This window comes from Phascolarctos cinereus, unplaced genomic scaffold (genome assembly GCF_003287225.1).
Source record: "Phascolarctos cinereus isolate Bilbo 61053 unplaced genomic scaffold, phaCin_HiC Scaffold_7;HRSCAF=346, whole genome shotgun sequence".
Taxonomy (NCBI): domain Eukaryota; kingdom Metazoa; phylum Chordata; class Mammalia; order Diprotodontia; family Phascolarctidae; genus Phascolarctos; species Phascolarctos cinereus.
The window spans coordinates 67,770,536-67,794,859 of NW_027556180.1; the positions used below are offsets into that span (position 1 = coordinate 67,770,536).

The following is a 24,324-nucleotide window of genomic DNA, read 5'->3' on the forward strand; positions in this document are numbered from 1 at the left end:
GAATGATCTTTTGTAACAAAGAAAAACCAACCAGGACTGCATCTGACCTCTATCAGGCCCATAAATCCTTGCTGAAAGGTCAATTGGTAAGCAAGGTGTCAGTGAGCTGGAAAGGGCTAAAGGTTAGACTTTTTCAGAGGTATTTACATTTTAGTAAGAAAGTCAAATGAATAAAGTTGACAGATTCCTTTCACTCAGAGGGTCCCCCAAGAGAGAATATCTTTCCATGCCACTTTGGAAGGGTTTCCTACTCCTGATTTAGATGGTGATGGTCTAATAAAAATGGCATTAAATGACTCTCTTTATGAGATGAATTCTTAGGTGTTTGGATTTGTTTGGCAACATCATTGGCTGTCAGTGAGGCCACCCTACCATTATTTAGCCATCACTTTTAATGCCCTATTTTGCCTTTGAAATCCCTGTTCTTCCTGCCTCTGGTCCTTGAGCAAAGAAAGAAGGGCAGACAGTGAACGTTTCAACCAGCCTCTCACCAGTAGTAAACAACTCTTCTCAGAGAGCAGCCAGGAGATTTTATTATGAGGGCAGCAAGCCTGCAATCCCAACCCGATAATAACTTCATTCTAAATTCTAGCTTCCAAATTTTTAGAGGTAATTAGAGATTAAAATCTTGAATAGCGCTGGGTAAGAAGTAGGGTCTCGATAGTGATAGCGAGCAAAGCTGTTGCAACTGGTGATGTTGAAACCACAAGAAAGCTAGTTGCAGGCAAAGGGGAGATTTGAAGCATAACTGGGGACAGGCTTCTACCTTTCCTGTAGTTTTATGGCAGTATTCTGGCATAAGGGAGTCCCTCCTGGGAAAACATAGGGTTCTCCTACTGACCCTTGCTTTCCATGACTGGGCTCAGAGTGCCATATTCCCTCAGTGTGTGTCTGTCAATGGTTAAGTCCCTGTCTGGGGACCCCATTTATGTCTAAAGGAAGGTTTGTGGGCTAGCCAGAAACATGGGGGTGGGGAGAGAAAGAACCCCTTGATAAGTTTAAATGCTGGGAATAACATGTAAAATAGTGGGAATCAGTTCAATGCAAAACTTTATTGCAAGCAATAAGGAAGAAGGGAAAGAGGAGAGAGAAAAAGTGAACTGATGTAAAACTCAGGCATACACACTAATACCATTACTTAACATAGGGGTGGTGCTGCAATGGGGACAGAAATGTGGGGGTCCATTCACCAGGAAGGGGATGCTCTAAGGTGCCCTTCTGAGACTGAGACTCTTATATCTGTTTGTTTTTGTTTTTTAATTTTTAGGCAATTGAAGTTAAGTGACTTGCCTAGGGCCACACAGCTAGTAAGTGTCAAGAGTTTGCTCCGGGGCCGGATTTGAACTCAGGTCCTCCTAACTTCAGGGCTGGTGCTCTATCTACAAGGCTCTTCTATCTGATATTGGGTGGCCCCCCTGAAGTTGGCCAATTTGCGCTTCAGGGGTCAGGGTTATAAAATATAATTTTTGAAGTTAGCAGAGAGAAAAACAATATGGTGGCAGACCAAATATTATATGGGAGACACAGCTGCACTAACTTTTGAAAAATGTTATTGTCAGTATTTTTCCATGAGCATGTTCTATAAGTTTACAGCCTCCCTTAAGGGGAGACCAACATGATAACCTTAAGACTACCTGAAGATCATCAGGCCTAATCTCGTAACAATGGTTTCCATGCATAGATTCTATAAGCTATAGCCTCCCTTAAGGGGGGAATGTGGTGTCTCAAGATCATTAGGCCTAATCTTATGAGAACTGTCTACCAGCGACTAATAGCCACTCTTTCCCTTCCTTAGATATCCCCCTCTGCAAGCCACCTGAATGGGAATATAATTGGTAGCAATGAATTTCAGTCTGCAGTCAGCCCCTTTCTCCCATCTCTTTATTTTTGACTTTTTGTATCCATGAAACACAGGAAAAAGTTCATACTGTTCCATTCTAGCCTCATGTTCGGAGTCATACTGACTGTGTGACTATGGGCAAGTCAATTAATTTCTCTGTGCCTCAGTTTCCTTATCTATGAAATGAAAGAGCTGAATTCAGTGGCTTCTGAGGTCCATTCCAGATTAAAATCTGTGGCCCTATAACTGAGACTCTGGAGCTGCCATTGAGCAAAACTGACTCTCACTAAGCTTAACTCTAATTCCAGAGAGGGCTACCATTTGTGTGTAGGACAGCTACATGCAAGTAGAAGGCTTTGGAGCGTCATTGCTCTTTGGTTCATTATAGTTTAACCAATTCAATGACTTATATGGAATTGGAAAAAGGCCTGGCTTCAGCCAGAAGCTGTGTATATTTGTGTGCTTTGATGGTTGACTGACCTTGTATCTCAGGGAGTATCAAAGCTGGAAGGTGTACCAAGAAGAGGAAATATGAGGGTGGAGCCGGAAGAGCAATGAACTTTTGAAGAAATCCAGTCACTTCCCATGAAATATGATGCCTTTCCTGTTGCCTAATAAAGATTTCTGAAGCCACATCCTCACCTCTGTGGTCATCATTACTGTAAACAACCAGGGATGACTTTCTCAAAGGGATATCTTCCTTTCAACTTGTAGAAAAGAGACTGTGGGGAAGAGCAGGTCAACAGGAGCAGAGGGCCTAAGAGTGCCCCTCATTTACCAACTAACTAATCAATAAGTTGGAAAACATTTATGAAATACTGTGTCCCAGGCATTATGCCTTGGGAATCCAAAAGAAGGCAAAAATAATCCCTGCCCTCAAAGAGCTTACATTTTAAAGGGGTGACAATATTCGAACAACTATTCAAGATTAAACAGTGTACATATGAAGTCATCTCAGAAGAAAGGCACCACCAGTTAAGAGAGACGAAGGGGAGATGTGGTGGGTGGGTGGTGTTGGAGCAGGAAAGTCTTCTTGCAGAAGATGGGTTTTAAGCTGTGTCTTGAAGGAAGCCAGAGAAATTAGGAAGCCGAGGTGAGGAGGAGGGAGAGGGTACCAGGCACAAGGACTTCTTGTGAGAAGGTATGGAGGAGTGTAGTGTGTGAGAAATAATAAGAAAGCCAGGAAAGAAGACTGGTTTTGCTGGATGAGAGAGTATAAGAAAAGTGTAAGACAACTGAACCTTTTTGTCCTTCACAACCTGGCTGCTTCCCACCTTTCCAGTTGTCTTACTCTGGCCGTGGTCTACTACACCTGGAGTTCTAAGACAGGAGGTTCAGTGGATAGAATGCTAGGCCTGGAGTCAGGAAGTTGTTTAGTCATTTTCAGTCGTGTCCAACTCTTTGTGATCCCATTTGGGGTTTTCTTGGCAAAAATACTGGAGTGGTTTGCCATTTCCTTCTCAGGCTCATTTTCTAGATGAGGAAACTGAGGCAAACAGGGTAAAGTGACTTGCCCAGGGTCACACAGCTAGTAAGTGTCTGAGGCCAGATTTGAACTCAGGAAGATGAGTCTTCCTGACTCCAAGCATGCTGCTCTATCCACTGTGCCCCTTAGATGCCCCAGAATCAGGAAATCTGGCCTCAGACACTTATTAGCTATGTGTTCCTGAGTAAGTTCCTTAATCTCTGTCTCGTTTTCCTCAATTGTAAAATGGAGACAGCAATAGCACCTGTGTCCCAGGGGTGCTGTGAGGATCAAAGCACTTAGTCCAGTGGCTGGTACATAGCAGACATCTCAGTGTTGTTCCCTTCCCATCCCACTCTTTAGCTTTCCTTGAGATGATCAGATCATTTGAAGGAATTGGGAGTGTTTAGCCTGAAGAAGAGAAGCTTTAGTGGGGAGTGGGAGAGGAGGGAGAGAAAACGATGGCTGTTTTCAATTATTTGAAGTGCTGGTACATGGTTGAGGGTTAAATGCCACATAGGGGGAAGCCATGGCCTTGAGGCCTCATGTGGCCCTCTAGGTCCTCAAGTACGGCGCTTTGACTGAATCCAAACTTCACAGAACAAATCCCCCTAATAAAAGGATTTGTTCTGTAAAACTTGGAGTCGGTCAAAAGGTCGCACCTGAGGACCTAGAAGGCCACATGTGTCCTCAAGGCTGCAGCTTCCCCACCCCTGAAGACTTTTTCTTGACACCAATGGGAGGATGAGGGACAGTGTGGGTAAAAGTTGATGAGAGGCAAATAATTGATGTAATGGAAGGAAATGCTTCTTCACAGTTAGAACTGTACAAAAGTAGAGTTGGCCACCTTGGGAGATATCACTTTTTATTCAGTGGAAATCTCCAAGCAACTACTGGTTGGTTAGGTTGAAGAGGTGATTATTGCTTAGATAATAAAAGAAGTAGCTGAAGTATGGCCTTCCTGTGACTTGGTTTCTAAACCAAACAGAAATGTCTTTTAAGTGGTGCGTATTAACAAAGATTTGGAACAAAATGGTAACCCAATGTACCTATTATATTAGGGTGTCTCAAAAGTGTTAGGATACTTTTAAGCTTTAATGACTTAAGACTTTTGGGGTACCCTGTATTATCCTGGGATGTATGTGGGACAGCTGAATAGATATTTTGTGGTCACTTTCTCAGAAAGGTACAGATCTTTTGGCCAGCCAGCAACTGACCTTTAGTCGCTTCTGGTTTAGGATAAGTCTGTCAAATGTCATCTCCTTCCCTAAGAAGCTTGTAGTAGAAGAAAGTTCTTTTTATTGGACCACTGGCACTGACTTGGGAGCTTGGGAACTCATGACCTCATGACCTCACAGATCGAGGTTGGAAACACCCAGCTACTCCTCAGAACTATTCCCTGTCCTGTGTTCAGGGGAGAAATACAAAGTAGAAGCAGTCAGGGACGTGAGGTCAATCTCAGCATTACCTAGGCAAGCACGTGCCCTTAGTGCCGTGTGTTTATAACTTCTATTGCTGCTTGCAGAGGGAGTGGAAACCCAAGGGAGAGCTGCCAGAGTCCTTCAAAACACAGGGAGGAGAGTCTTTCTGTGCCTCTTATAATTTGCTGTGGAGGAGGTTCCTCCACAGGAATCCATGTTCCAAGATGCCCAGTGTTTAATTCTGTTTGACACAATGGGGAATGAGTATAACAAGTCCAGCAGGAGGTCGATAAGCTTGTCACAGAGAATGGGGCTACAGCACATGGCCCTTTCCGGAGGAGGTGCTCCAGTCCAGCAGATCAGAGGATTCCCCTGATTGCCCTTGTTACAAATCTGAAAACTGGAATTTCATTGTCTATTTGTTCCAATCCTTCCCTCCAGTATTTGGTATCATTGCTCAGTTTGGGGCTAATTTGACCCCATCCTTATATCCATATTTTTCTTTCAGCTGTGTGTCACAGAATTGGATGTGGAAGTATAGCCAAGGTCTGACCTGGGCTCATTGAATACAGGTGTACTTTACTTTACATAATTGATGTACTCCTGAAAAAAAAGTTAAGTGTTTTTTTTGAAATTGGATAATATCTTGGCATTTTTTCTTGGTTTCTGTTTGACCTTTAATTGGCAGCAACTCCTAACACTTCAAGTTTCTGTGGCTTTCAACTTCTGTCAAATAATTAATAATTTATAAAACAATTGAATGCTTTAGGGAAGCATGAATTCTTTTTAAATGGAAGGAACAATTTGTTACGTGACTAATCACTCTGTAATTTACCTCTTGTGCTAAGGATTTTATAGCTAGGTTTTTCTTAATGTCAAATGTCCCTGAAAACCTGGAACGTAACATCAAGTTCCAACTAGACTTGCATAAGTAACTAAGTCTATCTGGAATTTCATTCTCCTGTTCCTATCCTATTTTCAGCTTGAAGTACAATACTCTGACCACTAAATCCTTTTTTCTCTGAGTCATCCCTGACTCTATGGGCAACTATACTACCTCTGAGGCTCCCTTATTCTCTACTTTCTCTGATGTTCCCAGCCCCCATTACTATAATTCAAATCATTTTCAGTAACTAAAACCTCTTTTGGTCTCCAGATAAAATTTTTAAGAGTCATCTTATCAAAATTAAATATATACCTAGCTTTTATCATTTAGCTTTCATGTGAATGATATTTAGGGCCTCTGGAGAGAAGGAGAAACATTATGAAATGTTTCATTATTCTTACTTGGGAAACAGCAACATAGACCTTCTCATACCCTGAGTACTTCCCAGGGCAGAGCTGGGTCCGCTGATGGGAAGCCAGGTCGAGTTGGTTACAGCTGAAGGAAGTTGACACAGACTTTAGCTCTGTAGAAGTCCCTGTTGGGCAACCCCCCCCCCCCCCCCCCGCTTTTCCTGGTAAATGATGGACTTCTTCAAAGACCCTTTTGGTCTTTCTTTGCTTTGGCTATGTAGGTCTGGGATGGCAGAGCCTAAAGATAGGGTAGCATTCTTAGTGTACCTCAGTTTTCTGTTGTCTCCCTAATCTTCCTGGATGTGAGCCTATTGGCTTTGAATTCTATTCCATTTGTATTGATGGAATGTTATGGGAGAGATCTGAAAGCATTACTGATCTGCCTTAGGACTGCAGCTGTAGGCTCTTTAGGAGACATGGGGCTTCTGAAACTGACTTTATGAGGAACAGAAATGAGGACAAATGTAGGAGGGGAGGAAAAGAGATACAAGTTATATGACCCCTTGAGATAACCTGTCAACAAACTCCTTCTTAGTCCTCTATCCTCTTCCTAAGACCGGTATACAGTGGTGGTGGACACTCAGCTTTCATCACTCATATCACAGAATCCCAGAGAGACACTTATCTGTCAACTCCTTACTGAGCGTCTGCATCATACCTTGCTCATGCTTGGTGCCACCAGGTATCCTGAAAAATTGTAACACATGGTCCCTGCCTCTGAAGATCATATCATTAATTGGGGAAACCTTATCACTAGCTACCCCTTTCCTGTCTGTGCTGCTTATGTAGGTTTTGCCACTGTTCAGGAAGCCTGGCAGGGCTCATATCCCAGTCTGAGGTTGGAGAGCACGTGATAGATGGTGGACATTTGGCAAATGTAAAGTTCTATGGAACACGCCGAGCTTCGTTTCACTGTGTATAAATGAACATATTAACAGCTTTTTATCTGAAATGTGACTTGGGATAACCTGTATATGCCTTTTTATATCCCTCAGAACAATGGGAAAGATGTTCTTGGAGGATGAGGAGGGAATTTGGGGGAGGGTGTCAGGAAAAAGGAGTGGGTGCCTGGGGGATTTAGGAAAAGGAGGAATAGTGAGGGAACAATTAAAGGGGAGGGATGAAGAATTTTAGTTGACAAGAAAAAATAATATTGAAACTTGGTTAAGGACAGACTTTTCCTGCAATCTAGAGAGACTCCAGATTCTCAGGGAGGTAGGCAAAATCATCCCTTAAGGATATGGCAAAGAATCAGACTGGGTAATCATGGCCCTTATATCTATTCTGTGTGTTGTCTTTTTTCAATTCTATCTGACTCTTCATGACCCCATTTGGGGTTTTCTTGGTAAAGATACTGGAGTGGGTTGCCATTTCTTTCTTCAGATCATTTTACAGATGAGGAACTAAGGCAAACAGGGTTAAGTGACTTGTCCAGAGTCATGCATCTAGTAAGTGTCTGAGGCTGAATTTGAACTCGTGAGGATGAGTCTTCTTGATTCCAAGCCTATCCACTACACCACCTCACTGCCCATCTATTCTATGTACCCTGAACCAATATTATACCCTTACTAATCATTATTGTCATTCTAGTATTATTCCGGCACTTGGTACATAATGTCAGTCACATAGTAAGAACTTAATAAGTGATTATTGACTTGACTTGTTGACTTATTGTTCTTAAGAAGACTTATCAGAGGGGTTACTATCTAGCACTATGTGTTAAAGGCTCCAGGCACAACAGAAACCAAAATATTGCTTATAGATTAAACAGTTCTCTACACTAAAACATGAATCATGTTCATAATAATAGCTGATATTTATTTATTTATAGCTGTAGACTTTGCAAAGTGCTTCACGTATGTAGCACTCTGTCTGGGCTCACTCTCCTAACTCCTACTGGCATTCTGATTCTCCAGAGGGCAGTTGAATAGTATTCTAGGGGTAATCTTAGGGTCTGGGTTTTCTAGTACTGTCATCTGTGAGCCCCCATCTGGTGTGCTCCCTCAATATCAATCAACCTGTTGATGTCAATTAGCTTTTATAAAAGAGTATTTATTAAAAAATATAGAAAAGATAGAAGTTAAAAAAATATTTCCTCAAACCAGGGACACACTCTTCCCTTTGCATACACTCTGTCCCTGGGGAAAGTAGACACAAATTTAAGGTGCAAAGGTGAGGAAGCCCACAAGGGGGAACATGTGGGACTGAGAGCTTGACCTAAAGATTCTTGACCCCAGAAATTCTTTTGTCCCTTTACAGAATCCCCACCAACTTCATTTTTGGATGCAGCATCAGCAATCAATAAATCACTCTTATGCTCAACTGGTCTGGCTCCTCTAGGAATTAGCTTTCAATTTTTTAAGGGGACGTCTTATGGCTCTTCTGACTTATCAGAGTTTACAAGGTCAGAACCTGGGCAATTCTTTCTCCAGATACTCTTTCACCTAAGATCAGCTGCCATGTGTTTACAGGTACATGGTGGCTTGGTGGTGAGATAAGTCAGACACTAATTCTTCCCTTACCTAGAAGCTCATAGCAATATTTTGCATTTGAAAGCCTCTTGGGAAGAGAAAACAAAAGGACCAAGGGAAAGGTATATAGATCCTTTGGTATGCAAACTGAGTCCCAGGGCTTCTCAGCCAATCAGAAAACTCCTCATCAAACAACAGCAGTTCCCTAGACACTTATGGCTAGAAGTATGTTCACTAAACTTTCATATCTTGGGTTGGAACTGGGCAGGGATACTGTGTATGCTATATATAACCCACAGGAAAGGTAATTCCAAGCATGTTCTAGGCCAGGAGTGGGGAACCTGTGGCCTTGAGACCACATATGGCCTTCTAGGTCCTTGGGTGCAGCCTTTTGACTGAGTCCAAGTTTTACAGAACAAATCATTTTATCAAAGGGATTTGTTCTGTGAAGTTTGGATTCAGTCAGAGGGCCACACTTGAAGACCTAGAGGGCCATGTGTGGTCTCAAGGCCCCACCCCTGTTTAAGCATTGGGTCCTCTTTAGCCAGTTCTCCCATTATGCATACATTTTCTCTTTTGATCTTCACAACCTCCCTCTAAGATAGGCACTACTAATTCCAATTTAATTGATGATTAAAACAATAGTATTCCATCACAACCACATGCCACAACTTGCTCAGCCATTTACCAATTAATGGGCATCCCTTCAATTTCCAATTCTCTGCCACCACAAAAAGAGCCACTATAATTATTTTTGTACATATAGGTCCTTTCTCTTTTTCTTTGATCTATTCAGGATATAGACCTAGTGATGGTATTGCTAAGTGAAAGGGTATGCAAAGTTTTATTGCTTTTTGGTCATAGCTCCAAATTGTTGTCCAAAATGGTTGGTCAATCCACTAATTTGAAGGCAAACCGTGAAGAAAAAATTCATGCACTTCTTTCTTTCTTTTTTTTTTTTTCACTTCTTTCTCCAAAATGAGAAGAGTGGGCTGGGAAGAAATGGCTTTAGAAAGAGTAATTGTCAATCACTAATAAAACCAGAGATGAAATGGATTAAGTATAGCTCTGGCTAAGGAGAGGGGGATGAATTGGGATGATATGAGTATAGTCAGAACATTTGCTTAGATTCCATTCAGATCCTGAGACAACTTTCCTTCCCCTTTAACAAACTGTGGAAGCAATAGGGAGATAAGGAAGTCTTATCAGTACAGAATATGGAAGACTGACTAAGTTGGACTTGATGGGGACTGAGTCAATGTCTGATCTGACTACTCCTCTCTTTATCTTTCCCTTTCTCTCATTATATCCTTCTCCTCAACAAGGTTCTCCCCCATGATCCTCCAGGAGATTTGGGGTTGATGGAATGATCATAATAATTCTTAAAAGCCTCTATCAAGTTGTTATCTGAACATGACCTTATGCTGGTGCTAAACCTGTAGAACTAGTGATACACAGTTCTGTTCCTCCAAAGTAACCTGATCTAAATTAAACATGGACAATGCCCTACACTTTGTAGTGGAAAGAATCTTTAATTTATAGCCAATAGATCCGAATTCAAATCCAGGCTCTACCACCTACTATGTGACTTTGGAAAAGTCACTTAACATCTCTGCTCCTCAGTTTCCTCATCTATAAAATGGCGTATTACTACCCATACTATCTAATTCACAGGGGTGTTGTGAGAAAAACTTATAAGCCTTCAAGTGCTCGATAAAAATTAAGTCATATCCTTTTGGACACCTTAGCTTCCTAGTTTATCAGCCTCTTACATGAATTGAGCAATATCCTTGAGCAATATCGTAAGGGTGGACATACCTCAGATATTATTGCCACCTCTATATTTTTGAATTCAGGAATTCCTCCCTCTCACCACAGTCTCAAGACCATCTTTTTTGTTGTTTCATTTCCCTTAAAGGAAAAATAGTATGGTTTGATTTGCATTCAGACCCAATTAGTTCTTTCTCTGGAGGTGGATAGCATTTTTCATCATGAGTCCTTTGGAATTGTCTTGAATCTTTGTATTGATTAGAGTAGCGAAGTCATTCACAACTTATCATCATACAGTATTGTTACTCTGTACAATTTTCTCCTGGTTCTGATCACTTCACTTTGCATCAGTTCATATGTCTTTCCAGGTTTTTCTGAAATCACCCTGCTCATCATTTCTTATAGCATAGTAATATTCAATTTCAATCATATACCACAACTTGTTCAGCTATTTCCCAATTGATGGGCATCCCCTCAATTTCTAATTCTTCACCACTACAAAAAAAAAAGCTGCTAAAAATAACTTTGTACACATGGGTCCTTTCTTTTTTTTTTTCCTTAAATCTCTTTCGGATATAGACCTAATAGTGGTATTGCTGAATCAAAGAGTATGCAAAGCCAAATGTACCTTTCAAATATAATTGCTCTCTCAAAGGTAACCTAAAGGTCAAGTCATTTAATCTAGATAATTTCAGTATCTCCATCAATTCCAATTTAATTGATGATTAAAAGAAATGATTAGTAGACGGATTTCAGAAAAACCTAGGAAGACATATGAACTGACACAAAGTGAAGTGAGCAAAACCAGGACATTATACATAGTAACAACAATATTGTCTCGATCAACTGTGAAAGACTTAGCTACTCTAATCAATACAGTGATGCAAGACAATTCCAAAGGATTCATGATGAAAAATGCTATCCATTTCCAGAGAGAGAACTGGTGAACTCAGAATGCAGATCGAACCATACTTTTTCACTTACTCTCTTTTTTTTTCCTTTTTCCTATGTGTACAACATGGCCAATGTGCACGACTTCACATGCATAATTGTTATCATATTGCCTGCCTTCTCAGTGGGTGGAGGAGTGGCTTGAGGGAGGGAGAAAATTTGGAACTAAAAATTTTGAAAGATGAATGCTAAAATAAAGTACCATTATAAAAAAAAGGAGTAGAGATAAATGATTTTTGGGTTCCCTTGAGGCTCTAAAATTTGATGACCATCATACCCTTGATGAGTGTTTAAATAGGTGGGAGGAATGGTTAGTTGCACTGAACAAGCCTTCAGAATCATCTCCAGGCTAAAATTATACACCTGCCTGAAGTTTCTTCAGTCTCTCAGAGCAGCTGGGGAAAATACACCTGTATAAAAATTCATTAAAAAGAGGGGATGAGGATTATGTGACTAGACATTTGACAGCTCTAACTTGTGGAATAAAATATCAAATTCTTCTTGCTCCCAAGACTTGTTTCCTTAAAATCTAACCCCATTCCAGTTCACTGTCTATTCTCTCTAGTTCTTTCCAAAATAGAGAGATCCAACAACTGGTTCTGCTCTCCTTGACAATGATCATTTAGAGACCTGGGCCCAGTCATCATTCAAGACATTTTTTTTTGTTTTTTTTCCCCACTAGATCTCGCTCTTTAAAAAATTGATATATATTTTAATATCATCTTCATTTATTAATATATTCTGCCTTTGTGGCCTTTCCTAGAGCCATTTCTTATAGCAAAGAATAAAAAAAGAGGAAAAAATGAGTTTAACAAAACTAATAAACCCACCAGACAAGTCTGATACTTGCTACAGTGTTTCACATCTATGGTTCCCTTCCTCTTCAAAGAAGGGAGAGAGGCATGTTCTCATGTCTCATCTTTGGGACCAAATTTGGTCATCATAATTTCATATAATTTCCATTTTTTTGTTGTGGTTCTTTCAGTTTACATTGGGGTTCTGCTAACTCACTTTGCTTCACTACATTTAAGTCTCCCCATGCCTTTAAAATTTTTTTTTGTATTTTTCACACACTAGATCTTTTCCTTCAATTCCTTTAACAATGTGTGTGTGTTTGTGTTTGTGGGTGTGGAAGATTTGAGTTTCACATCAGTAAGAACAGGAAGGAACTGTTGGCCTAGCCCAAGAGAGCGTGGAATTTATCACACACCCATCTAATTGACCTTGGTTGCTACCTGTTTTAGCTTTTCACAGTACCTAAACCTCACTCTGTGTCTCTGACTCTTATTACACCAAAGCTCTTATGGGTTCAAGAAAAAAGGGGTGATGAACAAGTAAAGGACACATTTCCTGATATGATTTATTTTCAGCAGAACAAGTCCAAGAGTGAGGATGGATCAGGCCTATCTTTGTAGGTGGCTGACTAGAAGTCCATCTTTGTGTCTAATTTCCCTCTCCCAGTTCCAGGTCTCTGATAGACAAGGTGGTAGTTGTAAAGTCTTTCAGTCATGTCCCTTTTTTTGGGACCCCATGTGGGGTTTTTCTTGGCAAAGATACTGGAGTGGTTTGCCATTTCCTTCTCCAATGCATGAAGAGGTTAAGTGACTTGCCCACGTCTTTGGGACCAAATTTGGTCATCATAATTTCATATAATTTCCATTTTTTTGTTGTGGCTCTTTCAGTTTACATTGGGGTTCTGCTAACTCACTTTGCTTCACTACATTTAAGTCTCCCCATGCCTTTAAAATTTTTTTTTTGTATTTTTCACACACTAGATCTTTTCCTTCAGTTCCTTTAACAATGTGTATATATCTGAGGCTGGATTTAAATTCAGTTCTTTCTGACTCCAGGCCAAGTGCTCTATCCACTGAGCCATCTAGCTTCCCCTGATGACAGACAAAGAGATTACATGCAAACAGACCTATTTATGAAATCTGACAACTCCCACCTCTCATTTCCCCTTCTCTGCTGTAGAATCCCCTCATAGTTACCCTAAGTAGGATCTAGGTTTTAAAAAAGTCTTAGGAAATCATGTGTGGGCTGAGGGGATTGAATAATAGCATCTGTTCTGTTGCTGTGGCAACTGTAACCCATGAGTTCAAGGTAATTGTAGTGGTAGATGGAATTCCTGTATTATGCGGTTGAGATGGTGTCCCTTAATAGGATTCTCACTTTCCTCCCATACCACATGGTGGAGGGCATCCATGAAAAAGGAGAAGCTAACTCATCCAAGAGTGAAATTTTGGAGACAGTTGGGAGAAAGGCAAAGAAGGACAGGGAGAGAGCCAGAAGTGCTGGACCAGAGGGATCTTCAAAGAGTGGTAGAGGTATTTCCAGAAGAGGAACCATGGACTGAGGGCTTGCTGTGCTGGGCTAAGAACTCTTTGCTGACCATACCATGGGCAGCCAGGATTTTGAGGAAGCTGTACCGAAACTTATGTCCAATGAAGGCATAGATAATGGGGTTGAGGCAGCTATGGAGGAAGCCCAGTACCTCAGTGGTATTAAAAGCGCTTTCAATCACATTCCTTCGTGCACAAGTGTCCTGAATTATCTTGGTCCTCATGAGGGTGTCAGTGATCAGCACCAGATTGTAAGGCAGCCAGCAAACTAAGAAGACAAGGACTACAGCAAAGATGACCCGCATGGCCCGATGCTTCTGCCCCATGTGCGCCACAGAGAGGGTGCGCAGGGTGAAGCTGTAGCAGAAGAGCATGACGAATAGTGGCAGGACAAAGCCAAAGAACTGGGGAAGGATCCTCAGTACCAGCCGCCATTTTTCAGTATTGTTACCAAAGTTCTCATAGCAGACAAAGCCATAATAGTGTACTTTGACTGCTTCACGGAAGAAAAGAATGGGCATAGACAGGAGCAAGGACAGGACCCAGATGCCCATGCAGATGAACTTTACCCAGTGGCGCTTTTGGGTCAAGGCCCTAGTGGCATGGACAATGGCTAGGTAGCGGTCTATACTGATGCAGGCCAGCAGCAGAATGCCGCTGTAGAAGTTGATCTCCTTCAGAAGGGAGACAAACTTGCAAAGAGACGTCCCATAGATCCAGCCTTTCACCTTGGAGGCAGCCCAAAGGGGCAGTGACAGGGCAAAGAGCAGGTCGGCTATGGCCAGGTTGAGCAGATAGATGTCTGTGACTGAGCGGCTGAGCCGGTTGTAGAGGATGACCAGCATCACCAGTGAATTTCCCAGCAAACTCAGCAAGAACACGAGGATGTATATTATGATGACAAAGTACTTGTTGAGTCCTGAGACCTTTAGGTGGCAGGGGGCTGCATCCTCATATGAAGGTGGCATGTCTGTACTGTATCCAGAAAAATTGTAATTGTCATAAAACAATTCAAGAAGCTCATCAGAGCTTATGTCAATTATGCCTGCCATTGTAGATATCTGGCTATGTCTCCGCCTGCAAAAGAGAGCAGAATAATTTCATAATAGATCATCTAATTCCTTCCCTCCTTTCTTTCCACTCATAAGGGAATCCCACAGGGAATCCAAGTAATTGTATAAAATTATTCCTCCCACATTGCAGGATTTAGGGGTGCAGTGCCTCCATGATCTGGAAAGTCCTGTGTAAAATTTTTTGGCCCTCCCTTCGTGCCAGAGAAGAAGTCTGAATTATTATGGTATTAAAAGGTAAAAAATGTTGATATTATACAATACTGTACACATGTTTTATGCATTTCTAAACTTTTTGTGTGTACTGTCCTTCCTGTGTTGTTTGTGGCTTCCATAAAACTCCCCTAAAATTCCCATTTAATTTCTTATGCTGATCTGCTATTTATTGAAACTGTGATGTGTAATTGTATGCGAGAACACCTAACTTCAAATGTGCAACATGAGGTGAGGCTCTAAGGCAGAGGTCCTTAACTTGATTTTTCTAAAGTAACATTTAGATCATTGTGTTTCAGTATAATTGGCTTCTTTTGTAATCTTATGTGTTCTTTCTGTGTTCTTATATGTAATTTAACAATATTATTCTGAGGAGTCCATAGGCTTCACCAGACTGCCAAAAGAGTCCGTGTTATAAAAAAGTGGGAGAATCTCAGCTCTAAGACAATAAAAAATGTGTTCATCTGAATGAGTGTTGTCCCCTTCAAAATGGTCACCTTGGAAGGCTATTCACTTATTTCCTGGAGGCTGCTTTTGCTCAAATACAGGTGGCTTGGGAATGATATTTAGAACTTGCAGCACATTCTTTTTTGGGGGGAAGTGGGAGAGGAGGAAGGAATAAAAACAATGACAAAACTAAACAGGATACTATTTCCAGCATATATATGGCTTTATAAGAAGTTTGCTTTGAAGGAAAACCCTCATTTTGATGGGAATAATTATCTGGCATTCAAGGCCCACCACAATCTGATCCTACATTACCATTTCAACCTATTTGGTATGAAGCCTATTACACTATTCAGTATGAAGCACCCATGGTCCAGCTAACCTGCATTGTTCACTGTACCCCAAACATGGCTTTTTCTATCCCGTCTCTGTTTTTTTTTTTACTTATTATCCCTATGCCAAGAATGTTTTCCCTCTCCCTCTACACCTGTTAAATTCAACAAACATTTGTTATGTGATGATGAATTGTGAAAGACTTGACTGCTCTGATTGATACAAGGATCCAAGATAATTCCAAAGGACTCAGGATAAAAAAATGTTATCTACCTCCAGACAGAGAACTCACAGAGCAATCTGAATGCACACTGAAGTATAATTTTTTCACTTTCTTAATTGTTCTTGCTTTAATTTTTTTTGCAACATTTCTGATATAGAAATCTGTTTTATGTTTCACATGTATAATTGATATATTGCTTGCCTTCTCAGTGGGTTGGGGAAGGGCTGGAAGGAGGGAGAGTATTTGGAACTCAAAATTTAAATAAAAAAAAAGAATGTTATAAATAAATAAATAATAAATTAAAAAACCCGAACATTTGTTGTGAACCTACCATATGCTTATGCAAGGCATTGAGCTAGGGTCTGGGAATTTAAAGACAAAAATAAACACTATCTTCAGGAGACTTACACTATATTGTAAGATATAACACGTATACAAGTACCAAATACAAAGTAATTTCAAGAGGGAGTTCGTATAAATAACTCAAGAGGTTAATAATAATAATAATAATAATAATAATAATAATAATAATGATAGCTGTCATTTATATACCACCTACTATATGTCAGGCACTGTGATAAGCACTTTACAGTTATCTCATTTGAGCCTCACAACAAGAAGGTAGGTGCTATTATTATTCCCATTTTACAGATGAGGAAACTGACACAAACAGAGGTTTAAGTGATTTGTCCAAGGTTACACAGCTAGTTAAGTGTCTGGGATCTCACATAGGAGGTCGTGTCTGAATTGTGCTTTGAAGGAAGGTAGAAAATTTACTTGGTGGAGGCGAAAAGACAATGCATTACAGGGAATTACTCGTGCAAAGATACAAAGGTAGGAGTTGGAATGTCATGAATAGATAATAGCTGGAAGGCTAGTTTGATTGGAATGGAGAGCACTTGAGAGAATTAATATTAAAAAATATTAACAAGGTTGGTGGAAGCTAGAATTCACTACTATTGGCAAACAAGGTACATGTATACAGGGTAAATTGAAGAAGGAAGGGATGAGGGTTGAGGAGCAGTGAACCTCTACACATTCCTTATGATACAGTTACAGCTCAAATCCCAGCTTTCCAGTCTGCTCTCCATAGCAACTCCCTCATTTGGTCCTTTCCTTTTTCCATTTACCCTGTATATATCTTGTATGTACATAGTTGCTAAAACATAGTCTTCCTCATCAGACTAAGCGCCCCTTGGGAGTCGGGGCCATGTTTTTCCTTTCTTTGTATCTTCAGTGCTTAGCGTTGGGCCTGCCATAGTAAGAGCTTAATAAATATTTGTTGACTTGTTGACTGACGAAGAAAAGCCTATGGGTATTTTTCTTACATTTTTCCATGAGGAAACTGAAACTCAGCAAGGTCAAGTTAGTCCCTCATCCATGGTAAAAAGCCAGTTAAGTGTTGGAGGTGGGCTAGGAACCCAAGTCTCTGTTCATAGATGAGATTATCCTATCTTCTTGGTCCCCATCTGGGGCTCCTGTGGCCCTCAGCTATGTACCTTTGGAAGTAAGGAGCAATTGAGGAGAAAAGGGACCCAAATCAGCTAACTGGAATTTGGAAGCCTTAGCATTGGGTAGTTTTCCCCTATTGCTTTTGGGATAAAATCCAGACTGTGTATTGCTGGCATTCAAGGCCCTCCCTACACAGTCTGGCCTTACTCTACATCTCTGCTCTGATCTCCTATCATTCTTCTTCTTTTAATCATTTGTTTATTTGTTTATAGTTTTCATCATTCACTTTTACAAGATTTGGAGTCCTAAAATTTCCCCCTTCCTTTCATCTCCTCTCCCTAAGATGGCATGCAATCTGATAATAGGCTATACATGTACAATCATATTAAACATATTTTCACATTAGTCATGTTGTAAAGAAGAATCAGAACCGAAGCAAATAAATGACCTATCATTCTTCTACTAGAATCTTCTACTCCAACCAGATTGCTGTGCTCTCTATCACCTGCATATGTCTTCTGATTCCTACTTTTTGCTTATACTGTTTCTCTAACCCCTGCTTGAAGTGCCATACCTTGCATCAGTTCAGAAAAAAACGACTCATACTGTTACAGCAATATTCCAAAAAGGAACAGTTGTGAGGACTTTGATAAACTGTTGAAGAATGAAACGAGCCGAACCAGGAGAACAATTTATATAAATGACAATAACATTGTGAAAGCAACCAACCTTCATAACTAAGAGCTATGATCAATGCAATGTCTGTTCGTGATTCCAGAGGATGATTGATGAAGCACGCTATTCATTACAGAGCAGTGATGGAATTAGGATATAGAATGACACCCTAATCACACACATAATGTGCATGTCTATTTTTTGCATTTTGTATTTTTTTATATTTTGAGAAAATGTGTTTTGCTTGACATGGATATTTGACACAAGAAATTTGATTTCCTTTTTTTTTTTTAATGGGGTAAGAGTAGGAGGGATAGAAAATAGATTTCTGATAATTTCTAAAAATAGAGGTGTGATACATTGCGTGTGGTTTCTGATGGGTCACTGTATTATTAGTTTTACTTTGATACAAGAGTCCTCTCATGAACTGGGTGTTATATGTAAAAGTTTTGTAATGTAAAAAAAATCCCACATAAAGAAAACTTAAAATACATACACACAAACATACATATATACATACATGTACACACATACTTACATACATATACCTACCTGCATATATATATATATATATATACGTATATATAGCCTAACTACAATTTAAAGACTAGCTTATCCTCTCTTTTCTCCATGAAATCTTTAAAAAATCTATCATGGAAATAGAAATGGTTGGACAGCCAGGAATTCTGGGTTCTAAGCACTGTTCTGCAATTAACTAGCTGTGACTTTAGGCAATTTGCTTAATATCTCCAAGACTCAGTTTCCTAATCTGTAAAATGACAAGATTGAGCTAGATGGTTTGAAGGTCTTTTCTGCCTAAGTTCTACCTAGACTTCGAGATCTAGCTCATACTCACACCTCCTCAATGAAGACTCTCTGATCTCTAAAAACTGTTCTGTCCCAAGTGTTCTGATCCTGTTTACCATTTACTGTGACCTTCACGTGGGAACTCATTCAAATACAACCCACAGTGCAATCCCCATACCCAGAAGCATCATGGTGTAGTAGAAAAAGGGATAGATCTGAGAATCAGAGGACCTGGGTTGGAACCCTGTCTTCTTCTCCCGTGAGACCTCATACAAGTCAAACAAGCCTCAATTTATTCAACTGAAAAAAAAAAGATGAGACCCATAGGATTTACAGTTGAGAAGCACTTTCAGATTCTAGTCAAATGCTTATTTTAATAAGGAAATGGAGGCCCAGAAGCGTGAAGGGATTTGTCCAAGGTCCCACAACAACTTCATGGCAGGGCTTCCTAACTTTCTATCCAGTGTTCCTTCAGTAACATCATGTAGGTAGACAATTAACATGGTTTATCAAGCTAGAGATTTCAAGATTTATAATTTCCTCAGTGTAGGTACTCCTTTTACCAACACAGATTACAGCTCTTCCACATTTTATGAGTTGCTGTATTTGAAAAATTAAATGCCTGGTGGCCAACCTTCTGGGCATGAGCCTCTCCAAGTTTAGGTAGGCTGGCCTTTGGATGATCCATAGTCCATCACCCAGGTCTATCTTCAAAGCTCTTCCAGCTTGATAAGGTGGAAAGGGACAGGCAAGCAAATAAGCATTCATTAAATGCCTACTATGTGTCAGCAAGTGTGCTAAACACTTTACATATATTCTCATTTGGTCCTCACAACAACCCTTTGAGGTATTATTATGTCCATTTTACAGTTGAGGAAACTGAGACAGACAGAGGTTAAATGACTCCTCCAAGATCACCCAGCTAGGTAGTATCTGAGGCTGAATTTGAACTCAGGTCTTCCTGACTCAGAGCTGCCTCAGAGCAAGAGTGAGACCTATGAGAGCTTGTACTCAACTGGCATAGCCTTCAAGAACCCAAGATTACTTTCATGTCATGATGAAGCATTGGATTAGAATATTAAGGGAAGATTCATGTGTGTGCATATGTAGAAGAATTTTAGGCTGGAAGGGATCTCCAAGGTCATTCAGTCCAATCCAGATCTGGACAGAAATCTCTTCTACATCATTTAGTTAATCAATCAACGAGCATTTATTAATCAACTACTATGTACCAGGCACCATATTAATTGCTAGGGCTATAAAGAAAAAAGTGAAACATTTCCTGGCTCAAGAAGATTATATTCTAGGATGAGGGTGCTTAACCTTTTTGGGGTCATAACTGTCTTTGGCAGTGTTTGGTGAAGCCAATGGGCTCCTTCTCAGAATAATATATTTAAATGCAAAAATACTTAGAATTATAAAGGAAACCAATTATGTTGGAATATCATCATCAAAATATATATTTTTTAAAAGTTCATAGACACCAAGTTGAGAATCCCTAGTCTAGGAATTTGTGGCAGCAAGGTTTTGTTTGAAGGCGAGGAGGAGCTCACCATTGCTCATATACACATGTATGTGTGTATATATGTGTGTTAGAGTAAGAAAATGCCAGCAAAAGGCAAACAGATGTAGATGTGAGAGAATGCAGGGATATGATTATTGGCAGCTACCACTTATGTTCCAATTGTATTTAAGATGGTTTGGGATACCTTCCTGCTTCCATTGCTCATGAAGTACCTTGGCAGAAACTAGTTGAGGGGAGGGTAGGAGATGGGGGAAGGAATATAGACTGAGGAGTGAATTGTGAGGAGTGAATCTATCTATAGGAGAGAGTGAGGGCGTTCCTGAGAGCTTGGAGCCTTAGTGTTTGCGTGAATGACTCAGAATGTGGGAAGAAGCAGAGTGGGCTAGAAGAATTGTGTGTGGAGGCTGAGATAGGTAGATCCAGCAGGCACTCAAGGATTCAATGTGAGAAGTAGTGTTAGAGTGAGCATGGAGGCTGGTGCATTGAGTTCTCAACAAAGAAGAACTGCATGTGGGAGGTTTAGTTCTTATGCCTTTTTTTTTTTGTAGCAATACCACTGTTATGGAATAATGATGAGAGGGCCAGTAAGCATATAAACGTTTGTACCATTGATCAGAATTGACATTTTCCAAGACCCCTCCTGTTTCTCTCTCCTCTTCCCCACCTACACTTGCCGCTCCCCACCCTGATTCTGCTTGGAAAAAGAGCAGCAGGAAGAGAGGTAGTGGTGTGGGTGGCTCCTATGCAGACTCAGAATCAAGGACCTGAGTGAGCCCTGGAGACCCCCATTCTCTGCAGCCTTCTCACTCTGGAGATGCCTCTGCCCTATATCTTTTCCTTACTGGTGAATCTCTAGCCCAGACCTCTATTTCATGGGGGATCCCAGTTATGCTCTTAACTTCCCCTTCCCCACATCTTCTACTGTCTCTGCCTAACCCCCTCCCTCAGCTTCCCTTTATGTGTTATTTTCCCCCTTGAGGTAAGAGTGGAGGCTGGTGCAGAATGTAAGCTTCTTGAGGATAGACACTGGCTTATTTGTTTATAATTGGAAAAATATCTGACACATACATGCTTAATAAGTGCTCTATCTGTATCTATCTGTCCATCTTTCTATTTCTCTATCAGCTATCTCCTATCTTCAATCTATCTGTCTATTTATCTATCTATCTATCTATCTATCTATCTATCTATCTATCTATCATCTCTCTATCTGTTCATTTTTCTGTTTGTCGTCTATCAATCTGTCTCTCTGCCCTTCTGTCTATCTATCCACTCACCCAGGGTTTGGAGAACTAAGACAGATGAAGACAAGGTCTCTAAGCTTTTGGGGGGTAGGGGAGAAGAGCAGAGAAACCAAGGAGAAGAAAATCCCAAGGCTTACCCGCGAGGTGGTTTTTCACTTTAGTGTCAGCTTCTGAAAGGTAGGTGTGACCAATAAAAGGGTGGAGGCACTATAAAATCATAAGGAGGAGGTACCTGGCAGATGAAGTTGTTCAACCAGAAGTGGATTTCCCAGAGGGGGCAGGATATTTTTAATAGCTTGTTTGAATTAATTGCTGGTGTAGTTCACCCAGAAAACTTTAGCTTTCTCTTTCTTAAAATTTCCCCACTTACCCTCTCTCCTGTATCTCATTAGATACCCTGTCCTCCAAGTCTGGGGATGAACAGTTTCATCTGCCGCCTGCCTCCTTCAGCCCAGCTATTCTACAGTTATCTTGTTTTTGTTTTTAGTATATTTCTGGGAGCCAATATTTCATAAAGGTAGCCAAGGTGAGACTAGGGTATCTGGTAAGTCTTGGTACTGGCCTTTCTAAAGACATCATCTTTAGTCTCCGCCTCTGCTCCACGGGAGCCCTGAGATCCACTTTCTAATTCCATCTTGTAGCCCTTTTTAAGAACCTATTCTGGAGTTATTGATGGTCTCACCTATACCTCTTCCTGCTCCATGATGTACCTCATTCACCAACTACCTGCTCTGACTTCGTGCCTGCCTTAAATCCTGGTCAGGTCTTTTGAATTGCACCAGGATTGGGTCTGCAAAATGCAATTCTAGAGCAATCTACCAGCCACTGTTGCAAAGTCTTCTAACTACAGTAGTAGAGTCTTTAACAAAAGAAGAGAAAATTGTAAGTCTACCAAGTTATGAATGTAACATTTTGGACACTGTCAAGTGGCATTTGCAATGTCTTCTATTTTGTTAAAATAGCATCACAACAGAAAGGACAACTAAAGCTTGGCTGTATATGTTGCCCCTCAAGTATTTTTCTCCATTCCTTTGTCTACATTTCTAGCCTCAGAGAAACACCCAGAGCCTGTTTGCAATAAAAATATTTAGAATCCTTCTCCAAAAGCAGAGCCCAGGCTGTGATTAGGACAGGGTTTCTAAAACTTTTGGGTCTTAAGACCCCTTTACACTCTTAAAAATTGAAGACTCCAAGGAGATTTTGTTTATGTGGGTTATATCTATTGCTATATACCATTTAAGGAATTAAAACATCTTAATATTATTATGAAAATATATTTGAACTCAATGACTCCTTGAAAAGGTCTCAAGGACCCTCATACCACACCTTGAGAGATGAACTGTCATCTTAGGGTATGCTGAACCTCCAGCTTTGCCTTTCCACCTCTGTACTTATCTCACCAGGAGAGAAAGAAGTGAATTCAGGGCAGCCGATATTTTTTAAAAGCTGGGGCTTTTTTAATCTGCACTCAGCCTGTAACTATGCTGACCTTCCATGCCTCCACCATCACAAGGATAAAACACAGTGAGATTAACCCTTTCCATATCCACACAGACGTTATTTCTCTTTCAAGCTGCCTTTGGTTGTTCATTTTAATCTAATTTCACCTGTTTAAAAAAGTTTGGCAGAGGTAAGAAGGGAGTACCACTCCTTCCATGAAACTAGAAGGGATGGCTTTACCCACATTTTAAAAAATTATAGCACAGAGTCAGAGGACATTAACTTTCTCAGTGGTTCCACTTTCTATTTCCTCTTGGGTTACTATAGGATTTCTCTTGATCTCACTGTCTAAGCAGCAACAGACCCTCTCTAATTTCTTTCATTAATTAGTAGCGTTTAGGAGAAATAGAACGAATATGTAAAGCTGGAAAGGACCTTACAGTCTGATTCAAACTTCACATTTTAGAGATGAGCAAAGTAGGATTCAGGGAACTGATGTGAATGTCCCAAAGCCACATGCTAAGTGTCAGTGGTGGGATTCAAACCTAGATCTGACTCAAAATTCAGTCCTCTTTTTACTGTATCCTGGTGTATAGGAGTGGGCATTTTCTTACTAATCTGAGGATAAATCAGGAGGAGAGGCTAACAGAGAGGAATTCAGGACAAATGCTAGCTAGTACTTTCTGAAGGAACTGGGTCAGGGCAGGGGTAGCATTGCAATCTTAATTTCTGCAAAAGTCTACTTCTTGTTTGAATTCTCAGCTTAGCTGAGAGCTGAACAGTGGTTCTTCCCAAAGACAAAGGGATGACTTTACCCACTTTACCTCTCAAGGTTTTCCATCTGAAAGGCTTTCTCTCTGTGGGGGAGACCTTCTCTCCTCAGTTCCCAGCAGACCCTAGTAAAAGGCCCTGCTTACCTGTTGCTGCTGCCACCTCTGCAGTGAGTCAGGATTCAAAAGCTGAATGTGCTGTTAGACAGGAAGAAATGTGAAGTGGTTGTTAGAGAGAAACTTACGAAACCAGGCTAAGGAGGGGAAGTACAGGAAGCCCTAAGTCAATCAACTGGGGGGTCAGAGAGACTATTAGCTTGTGAAGAAACCCAGACCTGGAGTCAAGAAGATCTGAATTCAAATCCTGCCTTAGACACTTACTAGCTGTGTGACTCCCCAAAAGACGTGAAGCCCCTTGAATGTAAAGGTTTTTAACTCGTGTGTTTGTAACCTCCAGTGCCTAGCACAGTATCTGATACACAGCAGGCACATAATAAAGGGCATGTCCAAGGGTGACCTGGATGGTGAGGGAGCTTGAAACTATATCTTGGTGAATTCCTTTCCACCTG

At 40.6% G+C, this 24,324-nt stretch overlaps 1 protein-coding gene across 2 annotated transcripts; it reads right to left on the bottom strand.

Moving 5' to 3' along the window:
- Positions 1–12,556: 12,556 nt before the first annotated feature.
- LOC110219494 (C-X-C chemokine receptor type 2) lies at positions 12,557–23,995 on the bottom strand. Of its 2 annotated transcripts, none has more exons than XM_021002884.2 (2): positions 23,903–23,995; positions 12,557–14,633 (listed from the first exon to the last, which is right to left on the bottom strand). In XM_021002884.2, the coding sequence occupies exon 2, from the start codon at positions 14,606–14,608 to the stop codon at positions 13,526–13,528; it is 1,083 nt and encodes a 360-aa protein (XP_020858543.1). In that variant the 5' UTR covers positions 14,609–14,633; positions 23,903–23,995; the 3' UTR covers positions 12,557–13,525. The 2 variants fall into 2 exon arrangements, with proteins under 2 accessions (XP_020858543.1, XP_078003354.1); XM_078147228.1 differs by lacking the exon at positions 23,903–23,995 and adding an exon at positions 23,810–23,889.
- Positions 23,996–24,324: the final 329 nt, after the last annotated feature.